Raw genomic sequence first — 27,355 nt, 5'->3', positions numbered from 1 at the left:
TGCCATTTCCGTGCTGTGCCCAGGCCTGAAACCCGACTGGAACGAATCTAGATAAACTGTTTCCTCCAGGAACCGGGGAAACTGTCGCGCCACCACACTCTCAACAACCTGAAAAGATACATGAAAAGATATACTTAAATATTTACAATATGTGAGGGAGTGTATACTGTATAACATTAGCAATTCTGATATCATTAGTTTTACCATTGATGATTTTGAAGCATTATTTGATAATATGGATGTGGTGCCAATTTCTACCTTAATTCATGTATTTTCTGTTAACTAGCCATTTGACATTTTATCTCTACTACTCTCTATCCTAGTTATACTCAGTACCTTTGGTGCATTGTTTACTGTAGATAATGTGAGAATACTGAGCAGTCCCAATACCTTAATCCCCAGAAATCTGAAAGTTTACATAATCTACTGTTCCATTTGCCATTCCTTGGCCCAGAACACTCCTTCCATTTACAAGGTTTGTTTTGCTTGTTATATAAGATTTTAAAAATTCAAATTAATACAGCAATATTTTATTCAGAGTACAAAAAGCATAACTGACTATCCTTGACCTTGGAACAAGATATAAATTGACTGTATAAGAAATAAATTATATTTTTAAAATTAATAAATGGTTTGGAAACCATTTATTTATTTACAGTGAATTTATTATGTAAGAAAAATATTCCTAGACAGAACTATATGTACAATGAACATGTATTTAATATTTTAAAGAGTAAAATTAAAGTATCTATAGATTATATACATGCTCAAAGCAATGCTTTTTCACTCTCACTCTATATTTATTAAATTGGATTTATATAGGAACTTTCAGATATCTCTAGTTAAAACATGAAGAGAAATTATCAGGCATATTTCCCATATATTTAATATGTTCTGATTTGTAAAATGCTTCTGATTTGTAACTTGCTTCTCAATTTATAGAGAAGCTCAGCACCATGAATGAGATTTTGTCTTGAATTTGCTACATATAACGTAAGTCTAATTTCTTTTATAGTTTATATGGCACTTGCCAATAGTTGACAAAAGATTGATGTCTATTGTAATCACAGTTTGGGCTTTCTGTGCTACAGTAGATAACAGAACACAAGGGACTTCTCAGCAACCAAGCTTCTTACCTTCTTAAAGAATATAGCAGGTGCCATTTCAGCTCCATTTAGGGTTCTTAGGAGGAACATTGGCCAAGAGGATGCATTCATCTGGAATCCTAATTTGACAATAAATATATAGTGGATATGATTTAAGACAAAAGGTAGAGTGGAGATAGGGGTAGAAGCAAAGCATGGTTGATCCATCACCAGTGGAAAGCACTCCTAATACAATCTATAACATTATATCCATTCTTTTCTCTTGATTTATGACTATTTCATTGTTGGTTATTTCAAAAAATGATCCCTGTAAATCACACTATTGAATTATGTTTCCTTACCCAAAGGAGGCTGAAGCATTCCTCCTTTCTTTTCACACGTTCCAATTTGCTGTATATCAGAGGAATCCACTAGCCTCCAGAAATCATTTTTATTGTCACTTCCATCAAGACGGAGCCTTAATCTAGTACCTGAGATTCCAATAACTGTAGCTATACACACAGAGGTAACATTCCGGGGGTCGTGAGCTTCCAACTTCATACCCACTTTGAAATCATTGCTAGGGGGAATCTTAGACTACAAAAGGAAAGATAACAAAAGGTTTACAATATAGTTTAACAATATAGTAGTTTAGTTTTCTAGATAGTAAAATATGGGAAATTTAATAAATGAGCATTGAATGAACATCTAAAAATGAGCTAGCTGACATCACACTGGTTTCATAATTATACAAATGCATCTTTTAACATTTCAATAACAAATCAAAACATACAATCTAAATTTACTTCATGATATTCATCTCTCTGTGCAATAAGCATTTAATACTACTTTGTATTTTGATACATCAAACAAGGTGATTGTTATTTCCTACCACATGAAAAGAGGCTGTAACAGTGGTGAAATCTAAAATTTGTTACTACCGATTCTGTGGGCGTGGTTTGGTGGGGGGGGGGTAATGTGGGCTTGGCCTTTTTTAAAAAAAACTTTTAAAACCATTTTTTCTACAACCTCTTCGGCAAAGAGGTTGTAAAAAAATGCTTTCAAAAGGCTCTGACGATCCCAGCTGAGTTGCCTGATCGGCAGAGGCTCTTTTTCTTTTAAAAGCCTCTGCCGATCAGGCAACTCAGCTGGGATCCGTCAGAGGCTTTTAAAAGTATTTTTTCTACAACCTCTGAAGAGGTTTTTAAAAGCCTTTGACGATCCCAGCTGAGCCGCGCAATCATCAGAGGCTTTTTTTTTTTTTACTTTTAAAAGCATTTTTTCAGCCGAAGAGCTTGTAGAAAAAATGCTTTTAAATTTTTTTTTTAAAAAGCCTCTGGTGATCACGTGGCTCAGCTGGGCATAAGGGGGCAGGGATTTTTGCTACCAGTTCTCCGAACAACCCGCCTCCATCGCTACCGGATCGGGTGATCCGGTCCGAACTGGGAGCATTTCACCCCTGGGCTGTAAGTCTAACAGTAATGCTTCTTATATTAGTAATTCTTACTAACATGAAGTGCATACTACATTGAATGCTACACTTGTAAGTAAGGCAGTTCGACAGTTTACAAACACATTAATTTTAGGAGTGGTTCTTAATATTTTAAACTATCACCTGTCTGAAACACTGTGAAGGGGCAGCTACAGACCCAGTTTCTTTCAAGTAGTTGTCCCAGTTAAAATATTCTATGAAAAAAATGGAAATATTTAAAAATTAAAACAGCAATATAAATACTACATAAATATACGTCAAGCTATAGGAATGTAAATAGAATCTTAAGGAATTTCCAAAAATGTAAAAATATTTTTCCCAAACATGTTAAAAATAATTATAACAATTGTAAAAAATGCAATTTTTAAATTATCTTTTTAACCTGCACTGAATTTACTTGCTATGTTGTGGCATATAAATTATCAAATTAATTAATTGAAATTATGGTACATGAATGTTATTGTAGTCAGCTTTTTCCCAGAAGATTCTATCTCAAAGAAACAGTGCATTGAATGTGACCTTTTAAATATAGGAAAGTTCTAAAAGTGGGAATTCAAATTAAAGCATGCAAGACAGATGGTTGCCAAGATTCTTCACTTAATATATCCAGCAAAAGTGAGCTCACCATCGCCCTGATAACTGGTTCCGCTATCACTACTCTTAATGTTTGGAAGGTTTCCAAATATCCAATTGCAGTATAAACTGTCTATAATGTTATTTTTTTATCCTGAAGTACAGGACATTCAAGTATTTGAGGAGTGCATGTATATTCCCAATCTTCTCTTCTAAACACTAAACCTTCCAAAACACTTTAATCTGTCCTCAAAAGATTTAATTTTTTTTAGTTCAATGATCCTCCTCACTGCCATTCTTTGAACACTTCTTAAAAGATGCCTAGAACTGGACATACAATAATCAAGTTGTGATCTGATCAAAGCATCATGTAGTAGAATTAGTACTTTCTGATTATTTGAAAATTGTACAGGTAGTCCTCACTTTATGATCAGCTGCTTAGCAACAGTTTGAAGTTACAGGGGACCTCCTCAGGACTACTTATGACCCAGATTTGAAGTTCTGTTGGTGTTGTGGTCCACCAGCAGCCTGCGGAGCTGGCAGCAGAGTCAGACAGTGAAGAGGCTGGGGAGGAACATGGGCCAGTCCTGGAGTCTGGGGAAGGCTCAGACGAGGGCTCTGCATCAGAGGCAGAGATGGGGCCAGGACCATCTGGGAGTTATGCGCGGACTCCGGAGTCTCCTGAGTTGGACATCAGAGAGGCAAAGGAACAGGAGGAGCCTGTTCCTAGTGCGCGTATGCGCAGAGCTGCCAGAAGGCAAGAACAGTTAAAACTAAAAGGACGACTTGGGAGTAAGGCCTGGAGATGATTGGCCCCTCCCATAAGGCTTAAAAGAGGAGCAAAGGCACTTGGGCCCTTTGCAGGAAAGCAACGTTGTTAATTCTGTTCTCAATCAGCATCTCTGTTTGATTCTGGACTCCATGTGGCTTTGCCAAGTAGGTTTTTGGCAGCATGTCAAGAGAGATAAAGGTTGATGATTATCTCAAAGGACTTCTCCCGAAGGACTTTTTGCAACTAATTGAGACTCAGCTGTGAATGAACGTAATTCACAGCTGTTGCAATGAAAGAGGTTTTTGGGACTACTCAGTGTTTTAATGACTCAGGAAGCCTAAGTCACAACAGTTGGCTCCCCTCTCCTCCCCACAGTCACATGATTGCATTCTGGGCACTCAACAATAGGCCCTCATTTACAGCTGTTTGCAGTCATGTAAAACCAGTGTTTACTTCTGGTTCCAGCAAAAAATGCCCATTGGAGACAGTGTATTCTCTTAACTACTGCCACATTCGCTTAACTATGACCACAACAATGGTTGTGAAATCAGGCATAGTGACATGGTGACCCACTTAACAACCACCTTAATTTACAACCATAATTCCAGGCTCAATTATGGCTGTAAATTGAGGACTACCTGTACATGAATAAATTTAGTCTAAACTTACATTTATCTTTTTAGCACTAATTATTTAATATATGATGTTTTGATACTTTATATATTGGAGGAATATTTGTACAGAAATAAAAAGAAACACTGTTTAATGAGTTAACCTAGTATAACAGCTCAGATATTATATAGTAATAAAAACTGGGTTGAGAGCATTCTGCAGAAAAAGACAAATTTACAAGATTTATCTAGATTTATTCAATGCAGTTATACCCCACAAACAGGGGTGGGTTCTACTTACCTTTACTACCGGTTCGCAACGGGGCCACACACACCGGCAATTCATCCGGGATTATCAGAGACTTTTAAAAGCATTTTTTTCTACAGCCTCTTCAGCCGAAGAGGTTGCAGAAAAAAATGCTTTTAAAAGCCTCTGAGGATCAGGCAACTCAGCTGGGATCGTCAGAGGCTTTTAAAAGCATTTTTTTCTACAACCTCTTCAGCCGAAGAGGTTGCAGAAAAAAAAATACTTTTAAGGGCTTCCGGTTGGTGCCATCGTCGTCACTAGACGGTCTTTCAAGACCGCCAGCCCCCCACCCGTAAAGAGCTGCCTCTACAGCTGAGAGGCGGCTCGAAAAATTCCATTTCTTTGAGGAAACGTGAGGAGAGCCGGCGAGATCAGGTAGAGCCCCTGTGAAGTCCCCAGATTGTCTTTTTTGCTTCTGGGGAGGAAGCAGGATGAGGCTCCCTATCCAGCTCGCTGAGGCTCCGGACTCCGGGGGAACTCTGCACGTAGCAGAGCCAGACGACGCGACCAACGTAATCAGCGAAAGTCAAAAGATTTATTAAAAATAAATAGGGTGAAATCTGGATCTGGAACTCAAAACTGCAAGTATTTATAATAGCCCTGTGATTGAATTTGAGAATGGAGAAAGAGAAGAGTGAAAGTTTAAAATGGTGTCCTGCTTTAGCAGCTTGAAAAAAGCTGAAAGCGAAAGTGGATTTGCCTGACTGCCTCAGTACGCTACAAAGTATCTTAAAGCAACAGCGCTGTCTAGAAGAGAAGGGAAAAGTTTTTTTTCCCCAAAGTGTCTTTATGTTCTTTCTCCCTTAGAGACTTGATTAACTCGGAGAGGATTTTGTGGTGGTAAAGGGAGAGAAGACTTTCTTCTTAAAAAGAGTTTGTCTGCGTGGCAGAATGGCTTCAAAGCCAGACAACAAGGCTGCAGGGGGGGGGTTCCCCCACTCATAAGTCACAAGAGCAGTTTTTAAGCTTGCAGACTCAGAGCCAGAGACAGGAGATTGATTTTAAAGACTTGAAGGAATTTATTATTGTGGCTCTGATGAAACAAGATGCGGTTATGGACCAGAAATTTGAAAAATTTCAACAGGAAATTAAGGAGGTGGTTCAAGAAAAGTATGACAAAATGAAGCGAGATATTTTGACAGTTCTGACTGGCTTCTCAGAAGTAATTGTCCAGATTGATAAAAAAGTGGAAGAAATTAGTTTAGAAGTAGAGTCTAAAATGAAGGAAGCTGATTATAAGATTTACAATGTGGATAATAAAATGCAAAAGATTGAAAATGAAGTGACAATGATGCAATTCAAATTTATGGAGTTTGCTGTAAGACTGAGGGGGATAAAGGAAAACAATAGAGATTTGAGAAGGATTTGTGCTGATGCTTTGGCTGTGATGCTAAAGGTTAGCCCTGAAGAGGTTTTGTCCAAAATTGACAAGATTTACAGAGTGAATTCTTGGGTGGCAAGGCAAAGGCAATTACCCAGAGATGTGGTGATATACTTCACAGATAGAAGAATAAGAAATGACATCTTGCAAAAGTCTTTTGTTTCTACCCTACAAGTGGATGGAAGGGAGATTGCAATTTATAAAGAGCTGCCGCCTAAGATGCTAAAAGACAGAAAGGATTTTGGATTTTTGGTGACTGAACTAAAGAAACAACAAATTCCATTTAGACGGGATGTTCCAATTGGCATAATATTGAGGTATCAGGGAGAAAAATATCGATTAAATACTGTTGAAAAAGCGGAAGAATTTTATCTTAATGTTTTTAAAATTGGCCCAACATCTCCACGTACATCTTCAGTGTTAGGAATACAGGAGGGTGATAAAGAAAAGCAAATTGAACGAGAGACTGAAGTCCAGGGGAAGCAGATGGAGATGGAGCCAATGGAAATACAAGGAACCATAGGGGGCTTTTTGGATGAGCCATTCCCGGATCTTCCTTTAAAGGTTATAGGTGGACCACCTAAAAATACAAGAAAAGTGGCTTTGGATCTTGATCTGATGTCCTACAAAGTTAAAGACCAGCGTATAACTCTATCAGCCTACAAACAAATTCCAGAAAAACAACAACAGCAGAGGTCTAAGCCAGCACAAGAAGAAAAGAAGCAGGTTCCACAAAACTAGAAAATTTTTGATCAATATCTCTCCTGAATATGGATTATAAAATTTTTGCAAAATTATTAGCCAACAGATTATTGCCAGTTATTCAAGAACTGATTCATGATTAAGCAGGATTTATAGAAGACAGATATATGAAAGACAATGTGAGGCAAATTATAGATTTATTGGACTATCTTGAGAAGAATAAACAGATCCCTGCAGTGCTGGTGTTTTAGGACGTGGAGAAGGCCTGTAATCGAGTGAATTGGAACTTTCTATTATAGATTTTAAGAAAGATGGATTATCTGTACGTTGAAGGGAATAGCCATGAAGCAAGAGGATTATGGAATAAGGGCATGTGCAGTTGATCTGGTTGTTACCCTAACATGCTCGATGGAATTAATAATCTAGATGAAAGACTTTATAGAAGATATCATACGGAATATAAATATAAAGTCACTCGGGGGGGGGATTATATATAGAAGTACTCTTCAATGATGGGGGCAGATGGCAACTAAAGACATTAAATACACTGTTGGAAGAAGGATTTGATGTGACTGTTTAGATGCTATAAATTATTATATATGGTGGACCTGCAGGAAAGTGGGTGAAACAAAATTGATATGGTATATGGTGTTAGGCTAGGTTACTGATTGTTCAATATTGGAAAAGGGATGTTATGTTTATTATTGAAGAATGGACTCTGAAGGTGGCCAGTTTCGCAGAAATGGTGAAGATATCAGCATACATAAAAGACCGGACCCAAGAGACCTATGTACGGGAGTGGAAGAAATGGATAGATAATGTGCAGAATAAATATTAAACTAGGAAGTACCAGATAACTTTTACTTGAATGTTGTGTAGAAATGTATAGTATACAGGGGATAGAATACTAGAATGTCAGGAAGAAATGTATACTACACAGGGGGTAGAGTAGATGGGCGGTAAAGTATTATATAATGTGATTTGGATTTGGATTTCATCCTGGGGAAGCCATGGGGGGAGGGGAGGGTAAGGGAGGGCTAGGGAGGGAAAGGGGGGGAAGGGGGAAAATCTGTAGTTGTAAAACTTTTTCAATAAAAAAAATGCTTTTAAAAGCCTCTGAGGATCAGGCAACTCAGCTGGGATCGTCAGAGGCTTTTAAAAGCATTTTTTTTCTACAGCCTTTTCAGCCAAAGAGTGGCCAAAGAGTTTTAAATGCTTTTAAAAGCCTCTGATGATCCCAGCTGAGTCACGCGATCATCAGAGGTTGTTTTTTTTTTTACTTTTAAAAGCATTTTTTTTTGGCTGAAGAGGTTGTAGAAAAAATGCTTTTAAAAGTAAAAAAAAAGCCTCTAATGATTGTGCAGCCCAGCTGGGCATGGGGGGGGGATGGGGGGGATTTTTGCTACCAGTTCTCCGAACCACCTGTTGCCATCGCTACCAGATCGGGTGATCCAGTCCGAACTGGGAACATTTCACCCCTGCTTCAGATCAGTGGTGAAATCCGGCCGGATCTATCTGGCCCATGCGAACCGGTAGCCCCAGCGGCGGGAGGCTCCGTCTCATCATTACGTTCCATTTTTGATCCTCTGCGCATGCTCAGAAGGCTCTGCACAGAAGAGGCGCATGAACAGGTAGCGAAGGTAAGTGGATTTCACCGCAGCTTCAGATGAAATGGAACTACAGCAAGACAATCTAGAATTTTGGAGAGTCACTGAAGCAAAAAGCTGATTGGAATATTTGAGAATAATTCTCATTAGAAGAGAATAATTCTAATGCTATGTGAGGACACCAAGTCAAGGAAGGCTACCCTAAAGCCACCAAAATCTGCAATAATTTGCATGAAATTTAAGATAGCTTTTTCAGTTCAGTAAGCACAAGGCATTTTACTCTGTAGACATGCATATATCACTACCAATGGCTTCTGAAAATTTTTAACAAATATGAAAACCACAATCGAAAAGGGCAGATAATTCATGAAAAACAAAACAAAACAACAATAATAATAATATGCTGCCACCTAGTGTTTCTGATGGGTAGGTCTCCTTCAACTGTCCTTAACTCGTGGTGTAATTTTCTTGGCAATTATACCAAAGTTAGATACCAGAATAACTAAGAAGTTTCTTAGCAAGAAGCTGAAGTTCTTCCAGAGGGATTTAAGGTTTATTCAACAATAGAGCATTGACGTTTGTATTGTTTCTAAGCATGCAGTGAACCACAAATGACAACAATTGTATACTGTGCAAATCCACCTCATGGATTTACTCATGGGTAAGCAAATTGTGTGAGAACAAACTTTATGTTTTATAATTTCATATTTTGAGAATAGGAAAGGAAATAAATCTCATTCTGCAATCCAGGTAGTCCTTGGGTTACAACCAACCATTCAAAGTTACAATGGCAGTGAACGAGTAGTTCAGTAGTTATGACTGATCCTCGAAATTCCAGCAGTCACAGCACCCATGTGATCACATGATTGCAATCTAGGTGCTTGACAATCAACTCATATGTATAACTGTTGAACTGTCCTGCAGTCACGATTGCAATTTTTGGCTTCCCCACAAGCTTCCCACTAGTAAAGTCAATGAGAAACCTGCAGGGAAGGTCACAAATTGCTCTGATAAGTCTCCCCCACCTATGCACCTCCCCTAGCCCCTCTTGCACTTGCACTACATCAGCCACCCATACACCCTCCCAAGCCACTCTGCACGTAGCACTGCACCTCCCTGGATAGTTGCATTCTCTCTCCCACCTGGCAATCACACCCTTGCACATTCTCCCCAAGTCTTGCTGCACTCATGCCACACCTTCCCCATCAATTGTGCCCACTCCAAGCCACACAACACTTATGCCACACCTCCCCAGCCACTCATTTACTTTCTCCCATTTGGCAACAGCCTGCTGCGCTCACACAATACTGTTCCTGAGCTTCAATGTGCTCCTTCCACACCTCCTTGGCCACTCGCACACCTCCTTAGCCACTGAGGCACCTTTTCCACCAAGCAGCAGCACCCTCATACACTCTCCTCAAGCTTTGTTGTGCTTGTGTCATGCTTCCCTCACTTAATGATGGCACACCAGGAATTGCAAGAATTGCTCTCCTAAGAGATGCAATTATATTTATGACAGTGTCACTTACTCATGGAAATTCTGGTCATTGAGTTGTGCATCTTGCTCTAGCAGGAGGAGTGCAGGCCGGGGACTCAACGGCCAGGGAAGACAGGATTTTAGGGTGCAAAGGAAGAATGGGCGATCTCCCCCTCTCTCCTCCATCCCACTGCAGGGCCGCCACGGAGCTCACACAGGGCAGCACGACCGCTGGCAAAGGGGACCCTGGCAGGCCGGTGGCAGGGGAGGTGCTCTGGAGATCTGGGCCAAGTTGCTGCATGCCAGGTAGGAGCAGCCTGGTAGGGCTGCTGAGAGCAGCACAGGCAGGATGGCGAAGACCTCCCACGAGGCCAGCAGAAGCAGCAGGTGCAGCATGCCCAGCAGCCAGGCAGAAGTGGGGGAAACAAATTCCAATGCGCCGCACAACTTTTATTTATTTATTTATTATTATTCATATTTCTATGCCGCCCAACTCTCCGAGGACTCTGGGCGGCTTACAACAAAGACAATATGAACAATATACAATAAGAGACGTTTAAAAAAAACCCGTACACACTGCTCATGGCCGGATCTCGCAAGATCGCAGCGGCAAGATCAATGGCCCCAAGCCTGCTGGAAAAACCAGGTTTTCACCATTTTCCGGAAGGCCAGTAGGGTGGGAGCAGTCCAGGCCTCAGGATGTAGCTGATTCCAGAGAGCCTGGGCAGCCACAGAGAAGGCCCTCCCCCATGGACCCACCAGCCGACATTGTTTAGCTGACGGGACCCGGAGGAGGCCAACTCTGTGGGATCTTACCGGTCACTGGGAGCTATGCGGTAGAAGACGGTCTCGAAGGTAGCCTGGCCCTAAGCCATATAGGGCTTTAAAGGTAATAACCAACATCTTGAATTGTGACCGGAGACTGATAGGAAGCCAGTGCAGCTCATGGAGGATTGGTGTAATGTGGGAGTACCTAGGTGCACCCACAATAGCTCGAGCGGCTGCATTCTGGACCAACTGTAGTCTCCGAACACTTTTAGAGCGCGTTGCAATAATCCAACCGTGGGGTGACAAGGGCATGAGTGACTGTAAGAAGAGCCTCCCAATCCAAGTAGGGTCGCAATTGGTGTACAAGGCGAACCTGTACAAAGGTCCCCTTAGCCACAGCTGCCAGGTGTTGCTCTAATCTCAGCTGTGGGTCAAGGAGGACACCCAAATTGTGAACCCATTCTGAGGAGGAGAGCTTCTAACCCACCCCCCAGGGATAAGAATGGACAATTGACATGGTCCTTGGGAGGCAATACCCACAGCCACTCGGTCTTGTCTGGGTTAAGTCTGAGCCTGTTGACTCCCATCCAGAGTCTCACAGCCTCCAGGCACCAGCACATCACATCCACTGCTTCACTGAAATGATGCGGGGTGGAGATATACAGCTGGGTATCATCGGCATACTGCTGATATCCCACCCTGCATCGTCGGATGATCTCCCCCAGCGGTTTCATGTAGATGTTGAATAGAAGGTGAGAAAGGACTGAGCCCCGAGGCACCCCACAAACGAGAGGCCTAGGGGTCAACTTCTGTCCTCCTATCAACACCGACTGAGACCAACCAGAGAGATAAGAGAAAAACCACCGTAACACGGTGCCTCACACTCCCAACTCCCTTAGTCGGCCTAGTAGGATACCATGCTCGATGGTGTCGAAAGCTGTTGAGAGGTCAAGTAGCACCATGATAGAGGAATGACCCCCATCACGGGCTCGCCAGAGATCATCCATCAGCGCGACCAAAGCAGTTTCCGTGCTGTAGCCAGGTCTGAAGCCAGATTGAAAAGGGTCCAGATAATCCGTTTCATCCAATGTCCGTAGGAGCTGAAGTGCCACCACTTTCTCTACAACCTTCCCCACAAAGGGTAAGTTGGAGACTGGCCAAAAGTTCTTTAATTCTGCTGGGTCCAAGGAAGGCTTCTTGAGGAGGGGCCTTACAATCGCTTCCTTTAATGGTTGCGGAAAAGACCCCTCCCTTAAGGAAGCATTAACTAAAGTCAGGAGCCAGCCTCGTGTCACCTCCCTGCTGGCCAAAACCAGCCAGGAGGGGCACGGGTCCAACAAACAAGTGGAGGAACTCATCGCACCCACAGCCCTGTCCACTTCCTCAGGAGTCACAGGCTCAAACTCATCCCACACAATACGACTAAGACCTGCCCTGGTCATCTCAGTTGGAATTGCCCAATCAGAGTCCAGGTCCATTCGAATCTGAGCGACTTTATCCAACAGAAACTGCACAAATTCCTCAGCTCTACCCTGTAAGGGCTCCTCCACTCCCCCTACATTAAGAAGAGAGCGAGTCACCCTAAACAGTGTGGTTGGGCGAGAATCAGTGGATGCAATAAGTGTGGAAAAATGTGAACATTTTGCCGACTATATCGCCACTAAATAAGTCCTAATAAAAGCTCTTAAGAGTGTTCAGTAAGATTCAGATTTACTGGTCCTCCAGCGCCGCTCTAGACATCTCTTCTGGTGCTTCATCTCCTGGAGCTCCTTGGTAAACCAGGGAGCTTTCCTGGATCCACTGCTCTTGAGAGGTCGCAAAGGCATAATCCGATCCAGTGCCCCAGACTCTGCCTTATACCAGGCAACAACCAGGGTCTCTGCCGGGCTGTGGACAAGGGAGTCAGGTATCTCCCCAAGCTCCTTCTGGAACTCTGCAGGGTCCATTAGGTACCTGGGGCGGAACCACTTAATCGGCTCCACCTCCCTGCGATGGGGGAGTGGTGTCCTAAAGTCCAACCTCAGCAGGAAATGATCTGACCATGACAAAGGAGAAACATCTATATCCCTTAATTCCAGATCACGTCTCCACTGCCCTGAGAGAAACACCAAGTCGAGTGTGTGGGTCGGACCCTATGGGTCGGACCCTGAACTATTTGGATCAGGTTCATGGTTGTCATGGAAGCCATGAACTCCTGAGCCACATCTGAGGGTTCGCCAAGTGAGAGTAGGTTAAAGTCCCCCAGCACCATTAGCCTGGGGAACTCCACCGCCAACCCGGCTACTGCCTTTAGTAGCCCAGGTAGGGATGTTGTAACGTAGCTGGGAGGCAGATATGTCAACAACAGACCCAACTGAACCCTTGAGTCCAACCTCAAGAGGAGGGACTCACAACCGACATTCTCCGGGATCCTTCAAGGGCAAGGACTCTTACGGACAATGACTGCCACTCCTCCACCCCTTCCCTGGAGTCGCGGCTGATGCAGTATCTGAAACCAGTCTGGGCACATCTCTGAGAGGGGAACAACCCCCTCCTGGCCCAGCCTCGGGGTTAAAGAATGAAGTTGTGGGGAGAGAAAAGTGAGGGGAAAAATAGTCGCCTCCCAAATCTCCAAAGGATGTGGAGTTGAGATTTGGCTAAATGGTCAGTGCGCCATTACCAAATAAAAGCAGACAGGAGGATATTCACTCTTGTTGCTTCTCTCCCTGTCTGTCTGTCTCTCTGCCTGTCTTCTCCGCCGTGTCTTACCTGACTTCCAGCTCCTGCCATGCCGCCGAGGGGACAGCAATGGGAGTCCCATCTCACTCCATGCGTCTCACCTCTCCGCTGCCCTACCCCTCCCCATCTGCCACACCCCCTTGCCGGCCCAGATCAGCAAGCCAGATTTGGGAAGCTGAATGTGGTACTGCCACCCGGGAGGAGAAGAATGTCAGAAATGGCTCTCTCACAGCGCGTCCTCTCTCTTCTTCTCCCGAATGGCAGCAGTGCGTCCGGCTCACCACTAAGGGGTGTGTGAGCTAGGGTTTGCGGGAATGGCCTCTGCAAGGCCGTTCCACATGGATGGCAGGGGCGTGTGGGGCATGTTTCCTTCCTTTCCACCTTCGCCCCCCCACCTCACCTTGTGCTGTTTGCATGGGAAGTAACAAAAAAGCTGCTACGATTACTGGAGGCAGTGGCCTGAGCAGCACTGGCAAAGCAGCCGGTTGGCACTCCGGGGCCGAGGTTTAAGGATAAGACCCCCAATAATAAGGCCAAGGCCATATTTTGGGGGTCAAAAGAAAATAAGACCCTGTCTTATTTTGTGGGAAACAGGTTATGTCATAATATATTTGTGTGTACACAAATGTACAGGCTGAGCTGGCAAAGAGATAGTTCAGGACATTATATGTTAATAAAAATCGCCAATATATTGTCTGAAACAATTGAATGGTATAGTCTTGAACAATAGGTATGGAAATCCCAATATTTTTCTCTGTTAATTTCCATAGTATTGATATGTAAAGAAGCTACATCTATTGGATTGATATTAAGCTCAGCTTAGCATTTATTATCAGTGATAATGACCTCAACTCTTTAATGATAAATCTTGCTTAACTCCATGAAGGCTACCTCTACAGGTCTTCCCCACTATTGCAATAACTAACAAATCCAGCTAAGATTGAGGCAAGATGTAGTTCTGATAAGAAGTATTCTAGTAACTTTTGCTGAAGCTCCACACAAAATACTACAACAATAAAGGTCCTGTGGCCTGACATAAGGAATCACAACTATGAAAATGCTTGAAGCTGATCGACCTGTACTTACAAGAATGATTAAATGTTAGCATGAAATATACTGGAGAAAAGGATTTATAGGCATAAGTAGTATTCAGACAAAAGCAATGCTAAAATAAAAGACCTAATGTTAAAGATTTATCTTATAATCCATAAACAAAGTACGATAAATTGTGAGTAAATGGTAACTTTATATAATAATTAACCAAAACTGAAATACTTTCAGATTTAATTAAGTCTATTGGTTTAAGTTTGCTTTTAAAAAGTCTGCATACACCAAAATGTTATCCAACAATTGGTTCCTTGACAGATTGCTGTTGCCATGTCTTTCTTTTTTAATAGACTTGAAATCTAAAATAAACATAATTGTACACATTGCCATATACTTCTACCAATATCATTCTATACATTTATAGAATTCTATTAATATATCATACAGAATTCTATTATTCTCAATAGGATTCATTTCTGGGGAAATTGATACAGGATTTGGGCTTAAGTTGGCAACATAAAGAATATTTCAAAATATTTGAAATCTAAATTGATTCTCAATTAAATCTACATTCAGTTAGGTTTATTTCTAAAATGAAATCTGGCAATAAATCTAGCAATGCATTGACGTTTAAAAACTCAAAGGGTAATTCAAAAAAGCAAGCACTTTGACAAAACAAAGGCAAATACTTTCAGTAAGTATTATGTAATAAATTATAATCACAATATGTTCTCTATAATTATAATAGTGATTTCAGCTTAAGCACATTGTGCAAAGTACTAAATACTATTCTACATAATCCTTTTGTATCCAGTGTTATATAGATACCAGGGACACTTACTAAACAATATGCAGAAAAAATTACCTAATATGACCTTTGGCTTATTAACCAGGCAAAGAAGATTAGAAGATGCTAACACAAAATAGAACAAATACTTAAAAAAGTTATTGAGCAACTCATTGTAGACCATTCATTTAATGCACAACTGATTATCAGATGAAACCTACATGGTTAGAAGAAAAAAGAAGCAATGGCAGTAAGATTACCAGTTCCATTCAAAGTCACAGTTGCTGAATAGATGATACAGCTAGCGTGGATAGATATTCTGGCATTGGCAGGATGAAAAAGGGTAGCTATTTCCCTCCCTGGAAATTTCATCGAGCACATTTCTTCACTTGATATTACCGAGCATTTTTTATTTCAACCCAGGAAGATAAATGAGAAAAAGCTTTTTGACATCTATATGTACTGCAGAAGAAACAAGGATGATTACATCTTCCAGTACTATGTTTTTACAGTATGGAAATAATGTAAATAGAATAAGTAGTTAATTCAGACATCATAAGAGGCAGAAGATGACAGATTTTGGATCTCTTACAAGCCAGTGCGTTAATCATAAACAGTATTTTAATATATGTAAAGGCTGAATTATCCTATTACTGTAATTGACTCTACGGTACAGACATCAGCGCTAACTATACCGTATTCCCAGAATGTGAGCTCATAGTATAATTTAGAGTATCTTGATTTTGTTAAATAATGAAAGAAATATTTGAACAGAATTATATGCATATGGTACTTTTGTGAGCTTTGTGAGTTTTTATTGATACTCTTGAATATAAGACATGACATTAATATAAAAAACAACTTAGAAGGCTTATCAGATGTTTTAAAATCAGATATTTATGGAAAAAAATTCTACCAAGTTATTAGACTGGTGCAGAACTTCAGAAAAGGCAATTTAAAGCATGTCCAGTAGCTCGTGTTGACATTTCCTTAAACCAAATGATTTTTCATTTATCAGCAATAGCTATACAATCCCAGAAAAAGGTACAACTTGTTTAAGCAGCTGCCAACAGTTATTAAATGAAATCATTGCAAAAACTTTCTAGTTTCAAATCCAGTTTGCCTATTTATTTGATTGCAAATTAATTTAATAGAACATAATTTAAAGACTTTTGCACATTAAATTTGCAATTTTATGAAAAAGTATTATTTTCTTTCACAAATTAAATTGTATCTAGCATATGCCATTAAATATTTACCCAACCAGTTTTTGTTTTTCCCATGATCTAAACATCAAAATTTGAGTTCAGAAAAAAAGTTGTTTATATCAATACTGTAGCTATTCTGCAAACATCTACATCTCTTTTTCATGAAATTATATTACTAATTGTCAAAAAAATTCCCAGTTTAGGAATTAGGAGTACCCTTAGAATTTATTAAACTCCTGAAAATAAAGTCAAAATTTAAATGTCTGGAAATTGTGACTTCTAGTGTTAATGTTCCCTTTTACTATCTTATTGTTTCAACTTTACCTGTTTTCCCCATGGTTAAAAGTCTGGTCCTCCCTGTCACAATAAAAATACAAATGTTGCCCGAAAAGTTCACTCTTCTGTTTCAGTAGAATTGTTTCCTGTAAAGCAGTAATACAATAGATTAGGAAGAAAGCACACACACACACACACACACACATTTATTGAAGGAATCCTATTATTTCTAACCATACACACACACAGTACACACAAACACACATACACACACACAAGTAGAATTGCATTTATATTAGGATATTATAGTACCGGTAATTATAAGTTCAATGCTAGCACCATTTAACATTACATAGAAATTGACATTATTTGCTTTAGTTTGTTTTTACTTTAGCACATATACAATATTGTTTGTTTGATTTACATCATAAAACAGTTGCAGCAATAAAACTGTAAATCTATCATTTTATTTACTGCACAAGTACATCCAAGATAACTGGTCTTAAGTCAGTTAGATCTCTTTTATTTCTGTTGTTCCACTTAAATAATGATATTTATTGCTCCAACCTTTCTGAAAAGTGCAATCTTGATAAATGATTGAAGGTACATATTTATACCTTTTATCAATAATCAATTAGGTCAAAAACTGATGATGACTAAGGAACAAAATTAAACACCATTTGCCATTTGTCTATATGAAATTTGCTGAAATAGAAATATGAATGCAATAATCCACAACATCTTTTATGGTCTTTATACCTTGAACTAATAATGTTCAGTAATTCTGTATATGTTACTTAGAGATTATTGCTGCTAAATTATATATAACATATTGCAAGATAAACAGGGATATACTCTAAAATGACCTAACTTGCTGAAACACTAAGGAACATTCATTCATTCACAAATAACAAGTTTTACAGAGTTCAAAGATTCAGATACAAATACAAATTTTCTATATTATTTAATTGTGGTATAAATTATGTACTAATTTAAATTTTTTCAAGAATTGCATATATATGAATACATGAACAAATCCTTGTTCCCAGTCTTATAAAATTGCATAGTACATTTAGAAAACTAAAATCTGATCAAATTAATCCTCATAAAATATTTGAGAATCAGCTAGAATGGTTAAAATATGAAACTTGAAATGTTTAATTTGGTTATTCCGCATACTGGCATAATAAAATGAATAAGAATATTTACTCTTCATGTTGGCACTAACTTTCAACTCTCACACTTATGGATTTTAGGGGAAAAAAATAAATTTTAAATGTCATTTTGACAACCTTTAAAATTGAAATACATTGTATACAGATTGTAATAAAAATCATTATTTCTTCTTAAAAAATGAAATTCCCTAGGATGATCATGTCTGAGCAAATACCGGAGTAAACATTAATGTATTTATGTATTTTAGTTTCAAAAGTTCACGTGCAAAAATGCTAACATGAGAATATTTGTAAAAATATACAAATATACAAATAATAAAGCATACTTTTCTATGAAATTAAGTTAAGAAATGAAAATCCATTTCAATAAAAGGAAATAGGAGCTACTATAAAAAGCTGTTGAACTCAAACAGATTTCAAAGCTATCTTATAAACTGAAAGGTGATCCGAGTCATCCTCTTTATGAGCAGTCAACTTTAAACCACTTGTGTTTATCTTTCTATTGTTGTTTTTCTAGCCAGCAGCAGATTACACTTGCTCCTGTAATAAAAATTCCAGTTCAATAGTGATTATATCTCTCTAAGCCACTGAAGTGCTGGAAAAACATAAAAAGAATTCCAGCATTTCAGACAAGTGGATATCTAGACAGAGACAAGATTGTCAACTAACAGAGATATCCCATCCAAAGGCAAGGGTTGGCGATCAACATTGCCAATAACCTATTTCATAGCCTATAAAATTCAGCCCACAAATTCATCCAGAATTCTAGATCTAATGCTGAAGATTAGGAAATCATTTATGTAGCAACTTTCTAAAATAAAGTACAATGGGCAAAAATGTACCTGCCTCATCATATATTGAAGATACAAATTTTCCAAAGATGGGGATTAATTTCTCTTCCAAAGAGAATTTTCCATTTCAGATTCAACATAGAAAAACCACTATTCTGATTTATATTATTATTACAAATCATAATTACATGTCAGTGCATCTACAACACAGCATTAATTATTCATGTTGCTATTTCCTTCCTCTTCTCATTTATTCATTAAAAATCTAATACATTATTAAATACATCTCTTGGGCTTTGTTTACAAATTGCCACAATGTCACATACTGGGGCCATGTATTACCACGGGTATTTTTACCCTTAATTGCCAGAAGAGAGAACAATTATAAAATGTCAACCTGAAAGTACAATTTTAATCAAATGAATCTATCTCTAATAATATAGAATAACATAGAATAACTGTATCAACTGTTTTGTCTAAATTCAAGATTTCAAAATTAACAAAGAGGAAATTTGACCACTGCTATATTTTAAAGAGCTATGTGCCTTTATATGAGTTAAGTAATTGAGTCAGCTTCATAGTTTTATAAGATAGGATTTATTTTGCCTTATTCCAGGATGATAAATGATTTAAAACTTGTTTTGACTGAGGAATAAAAAGCAAAATACTAGCTAAACTATTAATTTTAAATTTGTAATATTTTAAATTAGCCAATTAACATTTATCACAGTACATGGAAGAAGGAATGCAGGCAAGAAATTTTAATGATAAATAGGCCTTAAGTATCATTTTTAAAATATGCCGGATTACTACTTTAATTATCAAATGTTATATTTCACATTGGAAGGTGAAGTGGTTATTTATACAATTGACTATAAATTCAACTGCAGCAATTTACAGAAAAATTCATCTCAAGCAAAATGATTTTGGTAATTAGACAAATTAATGACATTGCTATTTTATTTATTGATATATATTTTTTAAAAAAGTTGAAAATATGTGTACCCATAATCTTTTTCCATTCATAGTTTAGTATTCTAAATTACAGTGATCTTAAAGAACATGATTAGAAGGAGCATTCCTCAGACCAAGAAAAGAAGTAACATTTATTCAGAAGTAGATAACTAAACTGCTTTGTGAATGGTACAATGCACAGAATTTGAACAAACCATACCTGTTCAAATTGCTTTTTTGCCATGGTACTCACTGATTTGTAGTGATGAAATCACTTTCTTACCTATGCCTTTCAAAAAGTTACTTTAGAGGGGGATAATTTTGTAAATACATTTACATCAGGGGTGAAATGCTCCCAGTTTGGACCGGATCAGCCGATCCGGTAGCGATGATGGCTGGTAGTTCGGAGAACCGGTAGCAATGGCAGCTGGAGGCTCCTCACCCGCCTTAGCCTCTGCAGCCCACTGGCCCCTCTTGCCCTTCTCTTTCTGAGTGCAGCGCTTCTGCTTGTTGGGCCACTTCCCTGCAGCGCTTCTGCTGGTGCCAACATGCAAGCCTCCCATGAGGAAAAAGAGGGAAAAAGCAAAGCGGCTGGCTGCAGAGCTGCCAGCTTCAGGAAGTGGCCCAACAGGCAGAAGTGACGCGCCCAGAAAGAGATTCCGGCCTTGCCCCGCCCTCTCACAACCTGCTCTCCCTTTGCTTTGGGTTGGGGGCTGGGGCCCAGAGACGCACCATTCACTGAAGCCCCGGAGCTGTCACCTGCTCACAGCCTGCCTCAACCGGGTTGGGGACTGCACCATTCTCCGACACCAGCCTTGCTGCAGAGCCGCCGCCCGCTTGCCCTTCGCCACGCGGCATGTCCTACTCCTTACCTTTCTCGAAGGTAAGCGCCCAAAAGTTACCGGAGCTGCTCTCCTTCTTGAATGTGCCGCCACCATCACTGCCCTGGTCCATACGCCGGCTGCGCAAATGCACACCATTTATTTCATTCATTCATCAGTGGCAGGTTGGGTGTGCAGTTGCGCAGCCGGCGCATGGACCAGTAAACAGAAATGGCTTTACTAATAAAACACTCTAGGAAAAAAGCCCTTAATTGCAGGGATCAAGCACAGTTCTTACCTTTTCCCACATGCTACATAATAGTTTGAATCGTCATGTACTATTTAAACTAGAAGTGGGAAGGAGTTTTTATATTGCACTGAGACTAGGATTATTTTTCTGAAGGAGAAACCCAAAATACATTTACATCAGGGGTGAAATGCTCCCGGTTCAGACCGGATAGCCCAATCCGGTAGTGATTGCAGCACGGGGCTCCGCCCACCCACCCGGTTATTATTACTTCCTAGTTTTAACCAGGAAGTAATGTGTTTTGTACCCCATGCACATGCAAAAAAACAGCAAAAAAAAAAAAAAAGGCTCTGACGATCACAGTTGAGCTGTGCGATCATCAGAGCCTTTTTTTACCTTTTAAAAGCATTTTTTACAACCTATTTGGCCGAATAGATTGTAAAAAAAAAATAGTTTTAAAAGTAAAAAAAAAAGATTGCGCACCACAGCTGATCACCACCCCCACCTCCCCACCCCGTGCGCACTGTTCTACTTACCCCATGCCTCCTTTTGGTCTGTATTGTGCGTGCATGCACCTCGCATTTAGTGCGTGGTGCGAGCTGTGCATGTATGCACGGTGTACATTTAGCGCGCAGCATGCATGCGCAGCCAGCGAACCAGTAATAAACTGGTTCAGATTTCACCAGTGATTTACATTTGTTGTTTTCAAAAAGCTCTAGATCTTTCATTTAACCATTTTCATGATAGTGCTTCATATCATGAATAAATTGTAAACTTTTTAAACAATAATTTTCTACACCATCAATCCAATCATATAAATTTAGTTAGAATTAAAGCTGCAGTCCTTTGAAACAAATTTCTCTTACAAGCATTTTATATAAGCAAATAAATATTTATAAACTCTGTATAAAATATTTTTATTGCAGAAAAATATAACTACTGAACTAAACATTCCTAGATGTGTTAAAATGAAACAATTTTTAAAGACAAGCTACAATAGACAAAAAAAAATGTATCAATTATTGCAGGCCAAATTATAATTTGTATATCCTAAATCTTTAGGATGTTGTTTCCTCTTGTAATACAACTCCTCGTCTTTGTTTATTCTTTAAAAAGTTTTTCACAAACCTAAAATAAAGCCAGGTTTACTTTATTACAAGCAGATACTGCAGTTGATGTACCTAAGCAGATGAGTAACTTGAATATAACACTAATAACTCTTACAAGAATGAAATAAATCACCCCTAAATATTTAAAATTCTTGTACTCCAGTTGCAGACATTTTAATAGTAACAGTCATTTCTGCTTTCTTATGCGCTGATAGATCTTATCCCAAAGCGGTTAGCGCCCCAGCCAGGAAACGCAAAAACCGCTCAGCGCTAAATTGTTTTGTTATTTTAAACGGAGCCCTCCTAATAGCAAATCTAGTCTGATATTTCACTAAAACACCAAATCTGACAGTTTTGACTGATCGCAAAAGGCACACCAGTCTAATCACCTAAACCTGAGTGAAAAGACTGGACATGTGCAGGAGGTGTGGGCGTATCCTAGCTGTAGAGGAAGTTTGAGTGGCACCCAGGCTGTCCAGTAAGACTGAGAGTATCCCCAATCGGTGGAATGTCGGAGCAGCGAGGTGGAAAATGAAGATTCTCTTTTGTACCACCTGCAAATGGATAAGCAAGTAAAGGGGGAAAATACAGTAATTAACTCAGGGGTGAAATCTAAAATTTGTTACTACCGGTTCTGTGGGCGTGGCTTGGGGGGTAATGTGGGCGTGGCCATTTATTTATTTATTACTTTTAAAACCATTTTTTCTACAACCTCTTCGGCTAAGAGGTTGTAAAAAAATGCTTTCAAAAGGCTCTGACGATCCAAGCCGAGTTCCCTGATCAGCAGAGGCTTTTTTAAAAAGCTTCTGCCGATCAGGGAACTCAGCTTGGATCGTCAGAGCATTTAAAAGAAAAAATGGTTTTTTTTCTTTTAAATGCTCTGACAATCTGCCAATCAACTCAGCTGGGATTGTCGGAGCATTTAAAAAAAACAAAAAACCCTTTTTTTCTTTTAAATGCTCTGACAATCCGAGTTCCCTGAAAGCCTCTGCTGATCAGGGAACTCAGCTTGGATCATCAGAGCATTTAAAAGAAAAAAACCTTTTTTTCTTTTAAATGCCTTTGACGAGCCGCGCGATCATCAGAGGCTTTTTTTTTAACTTTTAAAAGCATTTTTTTGGTCGAAGTTGTAGAAAAAATGCTTTTAAAAGTAAAAAAAAAGCCTCTGATGATTGTGCGGCTCAGCTGGGCATGGGGGGGGCGCAGGGATTTTTGCTACCGGTTCTCTGAACCACCCGCCTCCATTGCTACCAGATCAGGCGATCCGGTCCGAACCGGGAGCATTTCACCCCTGAATTAACTCCATATAACTTATCTTCCCCTCAATCAGCCATGTATACTGTATGCAAACATATATAAGAAAACTGAATGCAACTAAATAGAGCAATTGATTGATGGACATACATGCAAATTCAGTCGAAATATAAAGAAGATACAGAATTATATGAAGTACAGAACGAACAACATGAATTGGATAAAATTATACAAGGGACAGAGGAGAAATTAATTAGTAGGATATATAAATTTTTACTACAATATAAGATGGAAGAGGAAATAGTTAAAGATACAATGATCAAATGGGCAAAAAATTTTAATTATACAATAGAATTGGAGAGATGGGAAACAATGTGGCAAATAAATACAAAATTAACCATGTCTGCAGCATACAAGGAAAACCAGTTGAAGATGTTCTATAGATGGCATCTACCTCTGGCTAGACTTGCGAAGATGTTTCCGAATAAATCTCCAGTATGTTGGAAATATAATAAGAGCTACGGAACATATTACCATCTTTGGTGGACGTGTCCGGCTGCAAAAGAATTCTGAGCTAAGATTAAGAAATGGTTAGAAAAAATAATAGAGCAACCTATAGATGGAAAACCAGAGACATTCTTATTAGGAATATTTACATAAAAATACACCGAAGAAATAAAATATTTGATTTTGCATATTATAACAGCTGCATGCATATCATATGCACAAAATTGGAAAAGGGAAAACATACCAACAGAAGAAGAATTGATTAAAAAAATCCTAGAATGTGCTGAGATGGACAAATTAACAAAAGAGCTCAAAGAAAAGGAAGATACAGAATATTATATAATCTGGAATAAATGGTATAAGTGGCTAGAGACTAGAAATAATGGATAATAAAACTAGGGGTGAATTTGAAAATGGAAAGAATGAATATGATACTGTATAGAATGTATAAAATCAATATGATTAAGAAGTATAATGTAATTAAAAGAGAAAGGGACAAGAAGAAAATGAAATAGTATAAAGGGAATTGGGGGAGAATGTAAAGATTAGAAGATGACCATCACAAAATAGCTGTAAAAAGAGTGTGTGTGTGTGTATGTGTATATATATATACACATGGTGTATATGGTGCTTGGTGTTTGGCATATTGTGTTATAATAAAAAAATTTAAAAAATTTTAAAAAAGAAAACTGAACGGACTTGGGCAAGTCATATTTGCAGGCCCACAAAAATCAGGTATCTTTTCATCTTGTGTGATTTCTACTCATTTTTCATAGCTAAACTATAGATCAAAGAGTTCATTTCTTTGCATTGATTTGCTTTCTTCTAAACACATTACTACTGGAATATTACAGCAGCAAACTGCATGGATAAGAATAAAGGGAAAGATGCTTTCTTTAACATAGAAATTGCTGCAATAGCAGAATTAATTACTAGTAATTCAACCATTATAGAGCTGGAGGGAATATCAACAGTGAATTAGTTAAGTTCCATAGCCATATTATTTCCTATCCTTTTTTTAAAAAGGTAAAAAAAGCTATTTTTATGCCTTTATCCCAAACATATTGCTTTTACCTTAATGCCATTTTTAATGTATACTTTAATGGGTATAAGCTTCAAAAGTTATTCAAACTTTACAAATTAAATAAAGGTGTTTAGGACCCAAATTTGGAGAGACCATGTTCTTATAGGACTAAAATTTAGAAAAACTGTATCAGTACTTTGATTACAAATGTTTTTAAGTTTTCCCTAAATTCTTTTTAGCAGCTGAAGAGAAATTATAAGGATTAACTGATGTAACTCAGCCACTGCGTACCTACTGGCAAAATAATATGGATTTTCATCTAAATTACAATTTTGCTGAAACATGTTGTATTAACCTTACAGAACTTTTACATTTTAAAAAAAACCTTATTTTTTATTAGATTTAGATTAGAATATTAGATTTTTATTTAAAGTGATTATCCGTACAATCTTACATACTCAAATGTACTCAAGATTTTGTGCAAGGAAAATAAAACATTTTGAGGAGAGACTAGCTACTGTAATTTGCAGACATAAAAAGTGATTCTATGTATTATTACATACAAATATTTCTCCCTGTGTTCAATGGGACTTGCTCCTCGGTAGGTATCTTCAGTATTAAAACCATACAGTGTAATGTTTTGCATGCTTACTCAAAAGTAAGCTATCCTAAATTGTATTGTTTGCACCCTTGGTCAAAATTCATAAAGAAAATAGACATAGGTTGAAACTGTTTCTTGGAAGAAATGAATGGGATCAGAAGTCTATTATAGCCAACATACACACAAACCCAAAGTAATAAATTTCCTGAATCTTCCTGTTTCTAGGCTCAAATTTTGCACTAGAGAAGCGTTGTGTTTCTCTGTTAATATACCTTCCACTCGTCCTTAAGGCTCTTTAGGCCAAGGCCAAGCCTTATTGATTTCGGAGAAAGATTGGCCTTCATTTACAAGACGAGAAGCAGCAAACACCGCACCCAACTCATCAGTTACCAGAAGCAAAGAAAGTGCATCTATTCTTTGGGTGACTTTGCCCGACCAAGCAAGATAAAATAGTTGCCGCAGCAACAGCCGGTCCACGAACAAGTGAGTTTTAGACATCGCTCGCATACAATACTGTACTTCATGTCAAAGAAGAGGAACGGGAGGAGAGTCCTCAGCCAGAGGAAAGCTACATCTCGAAGAAGTGTGTCCACGTCTACGCTACTGTCAAAGCACATCCAAGCAAGCCAAAAAATAAGCGCCAATTCAAAATGCGCGCGCGCGGGGGTCAAAATAGTGCAGAACTGCCGTGAACAGCTTTAGTCCTTGAGCGTTTAGCCCGAAAAGATTGGGGAGGGGGACTCGCCTTTGCCCCCTTTCAGTGCCCACGGTTATTCCCGCCCTACTAAAGTGAAATGCTTGTTAAGCAGCATGCCCTACAGAAAAGCCAGCATCGTTACCAAATTTAGCCAAGGCTAAATGCGACAGCTGTGCTGGCTCAGCTCTGGTCAGGAGGCGTCAGTCGCTCCTCTCCTCCCCTTTCAAATAAAACCGCGCAGCATTCAAAGCGCAGAACTGCCGGTCCAGAACCGGCTCTCCGGCCGACCTCCACCTATCGGTAGTACGGCTTTCCAGAGAGCGCGAAAGCGGGAGGGAATGAGACCTGCCATGCCCCCTGGCTAAATGCAGTGGTGAGTTCCCCTCTCGCACCTCCTCCTGCCCCTCCTCAAGGAGGATTGCAACGTTTCCTCTCTTTCTTTCCTTCCTTCACCTTTTGATCATCAGAAAGGTGGAACTGAAGATTTAACTGAGGAAGGGAGAGCGGGATTATAAATCCACTCCGACCCGTTAAAGTAAACAACCAAGGACGAGGGAAGGTAGCGCACGCCCCAAACTGCCCCAAGACCCAAAGGGAGGGTGCAAAAGGCCGAGAAGAAAGAGGCAACTCGGGAAAACCTGAAGAAGAAGAGACAGTCGCCTAGAAGACTAGTTGGGGGAGGTGGAGGATGAGAATCCGGAACAAGTCACCCCGACCCCGCAAACACCAAATACTTGGCGAGAGGTGGAGGATGACTGCTGATCTGACATCAGCGTTTTTCCCTTCTCTGCTCGCGTTTTAGAATGCGGAACCTGGGAGATCCCGCAGCAGAAAGAGGAGAAAGCGGCGGCGAAGGGGGGAGGCGGCTCCAGCTCAGCCTGCTTTTCTCCCTCTGAAGGCAAAAACGCTCGGAACTCTGGAACCGGAGGCACTCACCGAACTCGAGGAAGCCCCGGACTCGTAGCACGCCGGGGGCTCGGCTCGCCCTTCTGTCAGCTGCGCGGTGCCGCCGCCGCCGCCAAGATTCACGCTGTTGCTGCCGCCTCCGCCATGTTCCCGGGGCGTCGCGCATGCCCGGCAATGGCCCTGGGGGCTTCCTGCGCCTTCGTGTTTTGTCTTCGCGGCCCCCTGACGAGGGGCGGAGGGGACTGGTGACAATTCAGTCATTGCTGCCACAGTTGCCGTTATGCTAATGGCTCGCGACAGCGAGTTGGGGGCTGTTCTCGAGCACGCCGCACCACTCGTCGTGCACTTGCTGTTTATACCGCTGCAATATGCTTCAAGTGGCCGCCGAAACCCCACTGTAGTTGTCCCGAAACGATATAAATGTAGGCTTTCTCTGAATAGAATTGATCTTGAATTGA

The 27,355-nt window shown here is 39.8% G+C and overlaps 1 protein-coding gene across 8 annotated transcripts in view; it reads right to left on the bottom strand.

Moving 5' to 3' along the window:
• Positions 1-27,063, bottom strand: part of SCML2 (Scm polycomb group protein like 2) — a 288,235-nt gene extending 261,172 nt beyond the window's left edge. For 5 of the 8 annotated variants that reach the window (XR_015728262.1, XM_060686707.2, XM_060686705.2 and 2 more), the window contains exons 1-4: positions 26,928-27,063; positions 2,701-2,771; positions 1,448-1,682; positions 1,137-1,225 (exon numbers count right to left, since the gene is read on the bottom strand). Coding sequence is in view for 6 of the 8 variants with exons in the window: in XM_060686707.2 (XP_060542690.1) it covers positions 1,137-1,225; positions 1,448-1,682; positions 2,701-2,771; positions 26,928-27,063 (531 nt within the window). In the remaining 2 variants the exon portion in view is untranslated. Of the gene's footprint in view, positions 1-1,136; positions 1,226-1,447; positions 1,683-2,700; positions 2,772-16,859; positions 16,958-26,927 lie in introns of those variants that run through there. The other 3 variants (XR_015728263.1, XM_087871402.1, XM_087871403.1) reach the window with 2 other exon arrangements.
• Between the last annotated feature and the right edge of the window lie 292 nt (positions 27,064-27,355).

The sequence above is a fragment of the Pantherophis guttatus genome, chromosome 5, assembly GCF_059756535.1.
Source record: "Pantherophis guttatus breed Tessera chromosome 5, ASM5975653v1, whole genome shotgun sequence".
In the NCBI taxonomy this organism is placed as follows: domain Eukaryota; kingdom Metazoa; phylum Chordata; class Lepidosauria; order Squamata; family Colubridae; genus Pantherophis; species Pantherophis guttatus.
This window is presented reverse-complemented; position numbering and strand designations above follow the sequence as displayed.